The sequence below is a fragment of the Primulina tabacum genome, chromosome 11 (assembly GCF_025594145.1).
Source record: "Primulina tabacum isolate GXHZ01 chromosome 11, ASM2559414v2, whole genome shotgun sequence".
NCBI classification, from domain to species: domain Eukaryota; kingdom Viridiplantae; phylum Streptophyta; class Magnoliopsida; order Lamiales; family Gesneriaceae; genus Primulina; species Primulina tabacum.
In genome coordinates, this window is record NC_134560.1 from 4933605 (window position 1) to 4943167 (window position 9563).

Sequence of the window (9563 nt, forward strand, 5' to 3'; positions counted from 1 at the left end):
AGTTTTTTTCAAATTCCAGATCATTAGAGTTAGTTCAAATCCAAACCTTTAAATCCATTATTGGAATAATTAATATGGAGCCCAAGAAAAACAAAAACTTATCCAATTCGTTACTCTAATCATGATTTAGAAATCTGGTTAAGGTTTTTTTTAAATTTATTAATTGATTTCAAAAGTTTAAACATGTTTCAATTATTGAGCATTAAATAAATTGGTAAAAAAATTGGAAGGATTTAAATATTTAAATTGGTAGATTTAGTAGAGATCTAGCGTTGAAGTATTTGGGCTGGAGTAGCGAAGGGAGGATGGTGATGGTGGCAGGGCACAGCTAGGGTTGAGGATGTTTTCTTCTCATGGAGATGTGACCTGTCTCAAAGTCATCTCCACTGGTTCAAAAAACTGTACAATAAGTGATAAGTGACAAATAATGCAATTATAATAAAAGTAAGTTTTTTGTCGAGCAATCTCACGTATTTTTATTTACATTTATAAAATGAATCAATTTTATTGATATTTATGATAAAAAATAATATTTTTTGACTTAAAAATAATAATTTTCATACGTGATCCAAAACAGAATATATGTCACACAAAATTGATATGTGAGATCATCTCACATGAGTTTTTATGTTATAATAATATTATACTAAAATGATCAATTTTAGGGATACACAATTTCATACAAATAATGTAAATCAGATAAATCATACTATACATGTTATGTATAAAACTTGTCTGAAAAGATATTGATAAAAAAATAAACAGTGATCATTATCCGATACGATGTCTTAATGTGCTTGGATGTACACATGTATAGTTAATTATAATAATACTTACTTTTTTGAAACAATAATAATACTTATCACTCAAGATTTGGAGATATATATATGATGTGCAAAATTTGTTATATATTTTTATTTATCTGATTGAAGAATTATTGCTTGATTTTCGTGATATTAGGAAGTCTTAGAAGAAGACGGAATAAATTTAAGGAATCCTAACTATTCACAAAGAATGACTTGTTTATTACTATTTCTCAGTTCAATTTTTTAGTTTCACAATAAACCATAATAAGTTTTATTCGAGCTCATCCGACTCGGTCAAAGATACTCACGGGCCAGGCCACCCGGGATAATCCCATAGGGTCAGTCTAGGGCAGACCAGGACATCAGAGCTCATCCCATCAGGCCATGCTACTCGGGATCGTCCCACCAAATCAAGAGAGGCCACCCGCGCTCATCCCATCATGCTAGGTCAGGCTCATTATATCAAATCAAATTCTTTACATGGATAAAACACCTTGACGTCGTATGTGAGAAATATGATCTATAGACGTAGATACGATTTTCATGCAAAAATGAGCCCGAACAGCTCGACAATCAGATTTTATATATGGCTCATCACTTGGCTCAAATTTCGGAAGCTGTTTCCAGATTGGCATGGAAGGGCATTTGGTTATGCAGTCAATATTGTACAACCATATTAGTCACTTAATTCAGCTCAACTAAGAAATCTCACTCTACCGTAACGAGTTCAGGATTTTCATGTTGATTTGGTTTGTAAGAAAATTAACCTAAAAACAAAATAACAAGTTCTGTTATCATCAAAATCAAGATTGCCAGTGTTTCTAAGCTCAAGAGTTTGTAATTGTGTGAAGGAGTTCTTTCAAACAAAAGCATCTATCAAGTTCTTTTATAATATCTTCTAAAAATAGAAGAAGATGTGATATAAAAACACATTATCTTTCATATTTTCAGAAACAAGTCTTGTGCCTTAATTTTCTGTTGTTTACATTCTCACTACTGTTTTAATTAATCATTTGGAATCACTGAGTTCGATGAGACTAATTCTGCGCTCATTTCACAAGTTGCCTTCCGGACTTCGCTGATTGAGATTTGATTAGTGTTGTTAACACGAGTGTTGAGTTCTCTTCATATTTTTGAAGCAAGAAAATTTTGTACAGTGTTATTCAACTTTTTTTCTAAACATCATAACTGATCTCAACAAAAAAAACACAAAAATAAATAAATAAATAACTAAGAGAGAGTTTAAAAAAAAAATAAAGGAAAAAGAGGGGAAAAAAGTGTTACAAAACCGACGTCTAATAACCTTGTCCCTCTGTACACACATGCATAACTAGTCATTTTCATTTTGCGAGCGTGGAATAACTGACCAGAAATCCGAATAAAATTATTTAATTTAATTTAATCCGCTTAATTTAGTTAATTATTTGGAAGTATTCCTAGCTTTGTTGGGCACAAAATAAGTTGAAATTCTTATTTATTTCTAACTATTAATACTTTTGTTCCTCGTGGGTACGTCATTTTGGAAGTTGCTCAAGAAAAACCTCAGTTAAGGAACAAAAATTCGGTAGCTTCGATGATGATTTAGATGGACAAGATTCACACACATATGTGATTTTTAAAAAAATTAGTGGACCTCATGTATGTGTGACTAAATTTGGGCACTTAATTCTATCATGGGGATAGTGCCCCTAGATGAAATCAACCCAAAAATTCGAGCTCATAAATCTCAGAAAGGCACTTACTTGCGTCATTTAGTCAAATACGCAAAATTCAAATTTCTTATTTTTATTTTCTTACAAAAATGATTTCTTAATCAAGTATAATACCAAAAGAATGGAGGCATAGCTTACACTGTGCATTAAGATGGGTAAATTGCATTTGCAATCTTTAAATATGTTTCAACATCATATAATTAATTCAGAAAAATCATATAATTATAAAAATTAATCATCACACCTCTATGTTTCTTTCTTAGAATTATATCTATATATAATTTATAGGATATTTAAGATTATACAAACATATATATAATCAATTACTTTTTCTCTTCTTTTTTATGACGATTATACTCGTCTCTGTCAGTTTTTTGTGTAAACTGAATAAATTTTTGAGCTCAGCAGTAACTGAACACCATATTAGTCAAGTACATTACACTAGACAAATTATATATGATAAATATTTTCGAAAAAGTGACGATAGGAGGAATATTTAAACCCAAGATCAGTGGTTACGGCTTTTCCTTGTTACAGGAGAGTTCAACGACGAGTAAAAATTTGGCCAAAATAGTGGAAGACTAATTCGTGATGTCAACCGAAATTATCAAACGCCCTACCAAATTTCACTGTTAACAAATAGGGGCATTTTTGGGGTGTAGCATGTTTTCAAGGCCACCTGATTCCATTATTAAAAATAATTTAAATTATATATGTATAGCTTAAGCAAAGAAATATATAGAATAATTAAACGTCATAATTGTGTGGAGAGATATCTTGTGAGATATTATTCGTTAGACGTGTTGACTTGATTTATACTTAGAGTAAAAAATAACACTTTCGATGAAAAAATAATATGTTTCATGAGTCGGATCAACAGGAGATATGTTTCATATAATCGACACACACGTGAGATAATATGGAGTTTTTGTGGTTGTGATATATCCTAAAACATAGGTTGGGCCTATTTTTAATCTTTATGAAGCAAAAATCAACACCTATCTTTATGAGTTTTGGATATTTTAGTTATTTATTATTATTAAAATTGTAGAATGGATTATTCAAAAAATGTCGAATGGATAAAATGAAAAATAAATTTGGATATTTTAGTTATTTATTATTATTAAAATTGTAGAATGTATTACACATTAATATTTATAACCACAGTGTATACCGATACGTGGATTCCTGTCGTAAGTGTTGAAATATTTATATTTATTTTTTTAAAATGTGGTTATTTTTAATTTTTAAAAGATAATAAATGGGTTTATAGTATAGTATGATAACATAATTATTACTGAATTGATTAACTGTTGAATCTAAAATGCACTGATAGATCATGTATAGAGAATTGTGAAATTAAAATGAAAATATATTTATTTTTTCTTCCCAATTTAGTTCTATACATTATCATATTATAAATTTTCATTTTCTAACTCTTCAAAATTAAGTCTCGGAGTTTTTTTTTAGTTTTTAATTATATTTCACTGAAAAATTGTCATTAGCATTCCGATGAATTAGGAATAACAACAAAAAAATTTCAAACCTGTATGAAGATTTAATCAAAACCCAAAATTAATATAAATTAATTATTCAATGAATTTGATTATACTCCTATTAAAACAATAATTTGGGTACAATTGTTTGTGTTCTCATAAAAATTAAACACGTCTTTTAGGGCAAAACCTTGTGTGAGACGGTCTCACGAGTCGTATTTTATGAGACATATATCTTATTTGGATCATTCATGAAAAAGTATTATTTTTTTATGCTAATAGTATTACTTTTTATTGTGAATATCTGTAGGGTTGACCCGTCTCACATATAAAAATTCGTGATACCATCTCACACAAAAGATATTCATCTTCTACATATATATGAAAATTTATATTTTGGGTTAGTACAAAATTTTCCCTAAGAAAAGACCTCATGATAAATCACTATGGGCCCTCACCACACATCAATGCATGGTGTTTTTCGACGTATAGTTATTCTCGACGTGTGTATATATATATATATAAAATAAATTTGGCCATTAATCGAGGTGGAAGCTAATGGTATATCGTGGTTCTTTCTTTGTTTTCCTGGGCCACACCATGCTCAGCTCCCGTAATCATGGCATTCCCATTTTATTCCAGTGTGTATTACTTTAATTTAATAACCTCCCACTTGATCAAGTTTTTATAATTAAGAGTTAAGGATTGACTATTAAGATATTATTTCGCAAAAATATGTTCTTACAATTTCATGAAACATAAATATTCTAAATTATTAACGAACAAAATCTGAAATTGAGATGTTGTTTGATAATAATCAAATAGTTTAAAATATTTGTATGTCTATTAATATATATGAACTTGTAAATAATACTCATTCATTAATTTTAAACAACTTTTGCACCCAAAAAAGTAATCCGTAAAAGCATAGCTTTGTTCCTTTATTTTTGTCCTCTCCCAAAATAAAATTTTCATTGTTCAATAGAATAAAATAAAAATCATTATTTTAGTAACATGCTCATGATCCCAGACACACACACACATATATATAGATGTATTATGCAATTACCACGTGTCAACACGCGATTAGACGGAAATTGGCTTGGTATATTTGCACATGAAAGTCGTACACATTGCTTCCTCTCGTATATTAATATTATTGCACAGACACAAACAAAAGCACTCATAAAACTAACACTTCACCTCAAATCATAACAAGTTGAAGAAGAAGAAAGAAAAAAAAAAGAAAAGAGAAGAAAAAAGTTGCCCTCGGCGGAGAAAAAGAAGTGAGTTTTGATGCAAGTTGACCGGAAATTGTCGTCGGCTTTGCTCGGTGAGTATGGCCTGAATCTTAAGGAAACTGAACTATGTCTTGGACTTCCCGGCGGCGGAGCCGGCGGAGGTGAATCTGATCTCATCAAGTTTACTGGGAAGAGAGGGTTTTCCGAGACTGTTGATCTGAAACTCAAACTTCAGTCTAATGAATCAGCTGCTTCAGATCTGGGGGAGGCCATGAAAACTTCTGCAAAGGAGAAGGCTGCGGCTCCTTCCAAAGATCCGGTCAAGCCACCAGCTAAGTTAGTTTTTATTTACCTTTTTATACGATACGAAAGCGGAAACTTAACGTATTTTGTGTGCCAAATATTTTTTATTTTTTTAAAAAAACACATAATTGAAATTTTCATCGATTGAACTATTGTTAAGGTATGTAATCTTTTAATCATCATGCTTTTTGCTTCACATTTTATAGAAAATTACACGTGCAAGCATGTGAGTTAGACGTGTGCACACAACGTAAAGTTTACTTAATTTCCTTGGATTAATAATAGATGTAAAACAAACGAGATTATGTATCATCCTCTTTTCTATGACAATTTTTTGTGTATCGTCTTATGAAATAAACTAATTTTTGCATGGATAATATGAATGCTTCTCTCTAAAATAACTTGTTGGTCTCTAACTTTTGAAGATTAATTGTACGTCTCTCCGACTAAAAATTATCGGTTTCATTGATCTTGACTGGCTATAATTTAAGCAACCCAACAACACCCATGCAATCCAAAGCACTAGCTTTAACTTTTCACGAATCTTTGAATTAACTACGATAACACCACTGACCGCAGACGAAATCCATGTTCGATACCAAAACTATCATAGACAATTCTTTTATAAATATGTTTTTTTAAAAATCGAGAGTTTATTAGGGCACAAGTGGTGGGATGGCCGCCAGTCCGGTCTTTCCGCAAGAACATAATGGCGCATCAGAAGAGCAACGATGAAGAATCGGGTGAGAAGAGCGGAGCCGGCGGCACCGCCACCTTTGTGAAGGTGTCGATGGATGGTGCACCCTATCTCCGCAAAGTGGACTTGAAAATGTACACCAGCTATCAACAACTCTCCGATGCCTTGGCCAAAATGTTCAGCTCTTTCACCATGGGTGAGTTGTTCAGCTAGCAATTCAAACATTTATCCATATTGCTTGAAATTTTCATAACGGGAATGATTTTTGTTTCAATAATAGCAGAAAATTCACATGCAACACTCGAAAATAAATATGCAGTTTGTAAAATTTTGTCAGAATTTTTTTCTCTTCTGAGACAATTAATTATTTTAATTAGTAATCAATTAATTTTAGGATGATCAAATAATTGGAATTCGATAGTTAATTAACGTATGGAGATGTATGTAATTATACAGGTAATTATGGGACCCAAGGAATGATAGATTTTATGAATGAGAGGAAATTGATGGATTTGCTGAATAGCTCTGAATATGTTCCCACCTATGAAGATAAGGATGGCGATTGGATGCTCGTGGGGGATGTACCATGGGAGTAAGTATATATTCATTACACACTTTTTTTGTATTAATTACCTTCAATTAACTATTAATAATTAATGCTCAAGTTAATTCAACTGTTCTTTGTATTAATTACGTGCAGGATGTTTGTTAATTCATGCAAGCGCCTTCGTATCATGAAAGGATCAGAAGCAATTGGCCTCGGTACGTACATATATCTACCTCATAAAAATTATATTTTTAACGTAACAGATATACAACTTCATTCATTCTACATGAATATTATATATTTATTAATTTTTAAAATTTTTTTTGGGGGCATCAATTTCAGCACCAAGAGCCATGGAGAAATGCAAGAACAGGTGTTAATCATCAATGCAACCTAATTATTATGTAACGTACGTGCAACCTGTGAAAAGGTTTGATGAAGCAAGAAGTTGTTTGATTTCTATGTGCTAAGTAAGCTTCGGGGTTTCATTTTTAATCTGTTCTTGAATTTGGTGACGTTTCTGTATTTTATTGTCGTAAAGACATGACAGAGGTAGTGTCTAAATATTTGTTTTGCAAAATAAGATACTGCAGTGCTTTGTGTGTTGTTTGGCTTTGTTATTTATTTATTGCTCTAATTGTCATTAAATATATGAATTAAGGCACTGTCCTAAATGATAATTAAATTAATGAGCCCACCGTAGCGGTCATTCTTGTGCCCCCTGTCTTTTTTTTTTTATCTGCATTAATTAATATTAAAGTATTTATTTCTTGTACAGATTCTTCGTATTCTTTATTATTTTTACAGTTTTATAATTGATTATTTTAATCCCCCAACTAGACTACCAGAGGGAACAGGCCCATGTGGGTGTTAAATGGAACTATTCCTTTTATTTTTGTAATGTAACTATTAATTGTAATATTTAATTATGGAATTATTGAACAATTATTTAATTATTATTATCTGGCTGTTATTTGTTTAGTTAAATTTGATTGGTTGTTGGAAGCACATGCATGGTCAATGCTTAAATTTACTTGTGATCCGACTCTCCAATGTACGCATTTAATTTAGGGTAGGTCTGTTGTGAGACGGTCTCACGAATCTTTATCTGTGAGACGAGTCAATCCTGTCGATATTCAAAATAAAAAATAATACTCTTAGCATAAAAAGTAATACTTTTTCATGGATGACCCAAATAAGAGATATGTCTCACAAAATACGACCCATGAGACTTTCCCAATCATGGTCCTTGCGAATGGGATCTCACACAAGTTTTTGCCTTTGATTTATATGAATTTGAAATAAAAGTTCAATACTTTTTATATTTAATTATTGAAATTTAAATATAAGAATTATTTATGTTACATTATGTTTAGAGATATAAAATATATAATTTCAAAAAAATTTATAAATGAGAGTTATATATAGGTGAGTGAGCTGAGTCGTTTGCGAATAGTAGTCTTATTATATATTTCAGACATATCAATCTTAGCCCGTTGGTAACCTTTTTCTAGAGAATAACTTTTAGTTGGACAACTTGATATATCAAAGAAGTTTGTCAAGAACTTATTATTTACCTAGAATTCCACTAGGTTAGAAAATAATTTAGATTAACGGGGTTTCAATTTTGTATTTCAAGAACCAAAAGATGAATATACGTGTAGTTTGTTGCTGGCTTTGGGCCTATCGATCTGTACATTTACAATTCCATCAACTTTCAAAAGATGCCAGAAATGTATCAAATTCTAGTTTGAAAAGTCAGGGGAAAAAAATTTTGGTCCACTAACTTACCCACTTTGAGATTTTGAGCTTTTAAATTTTCAATTTTTGACTGATATGAGAACAAGTCATCAATTATTAATATCAAATTAGTATTTTTTATGTCAAGTTGATATTTTGCAGTGTCATATCAACATATTTTTGTATCACCTCGTCACTCCGGCGAAATATGACGGAATGGTAAAAAAATCAAAGTCGGTGAATCGAAACCAAACTTAGTGAACTTAAAGGGCCAAAATCCAAATAAAAAATTTAATGGACTAAAAAATATATTTTGCCTACACACACACATATATATAATGTCAAATGACATTCTCAGTTAAGTTTTCATCCTAAAAACAATAATCAAGGAATCCCCACGAAAAAGTTACATTACTTGGAATTCTTTAATTTAATGCCCCAAAACTTCGATCTTTCAATTCGTTTTTCATAGATTTGGACTTGGATAATACATATTGCAGAATCAATCGGTGTAAGATGGGGATTGGGGCGGCCCTTCGAAATCTTAAATGATATTGGAATCGAATATGAACCCCAATTTTACTAAAATCAACCTGACGGTTGGGAGACCAATATGAACCCCAATTTTTGTTTGCTTGGGCTAGCTATATCAAGACCGATTTCAAGATTCTCAGAATCTAGTCGGGAAACTGTATATTGGATATTTTCAGTTTTCCAGAATGAAAGTTGTACGTTTAAGGATGGAAAATTTGTACCTTTTACACCATAACACGGAAATATAAATTTCATATTAAATTTATTTCCTAAGATCAATTTTTTTTTTTGTTGATATAATTTCGAATATTTAAATATGATTTTGTCTTTTTAGATAATGTGATAATTATGCTAATATTTTTGTGATATGATATCTTTGTTTAAAAAGAGTTTGTTTCTAATAAAACTCTTAATTTTCATATTATGTAAGTTTCATTGTTGATAAACCTTAGGACTATAAATAAGATGATTCATCTCATGCAAAGAA

The 9563-nt window shown here is 30.9% G+C and overlaps 1 protein-coding gene and 1 long non-coding RNA gene across 2 annotated transcripts; one reads left to right on the plus strand and one right to left on the minus strand.

Annotated features, from left to right (window-relative positions):
- Window positions 1-5170: 5170 nt before the first annotated feature.
- Window positions 5171-7408, plus strand: LOC142518193 (auxin-responsive protein IAA14-like). The gene is made up of 5 exons (XM_075620913.1): window positions 5171-5591; window positions 6219-6451; window positions 6712-6847; window positions 6956-7017; window positions 7145-7408. Exons 1-5 carry the CDS (start codon window positions 5311-5313, stop codon window positions 7180-7182), a joined length of 750 nt encoding a protein of 249 aa, XP_075477028.1. The 5' UTR covers window positions 5171-5310; the 3' UTR covers window positions 7183-7408.
- On the minus strand, window positions 5675-6259 carry LOC142518195 (uncharacterized). Its single transcript, XR_012813484.1, has 2 exons — window positions 6124-6259; window positions 5675-6084 (listed from the first exon to the last, which is right to left on the minus strand). It is a non-coding gene; the product is annotated as an uncharacterized LOC142518195 (long non-coding RNA).
- Window positions 7409-9563: the final 2155 nt, after the last annotated feature.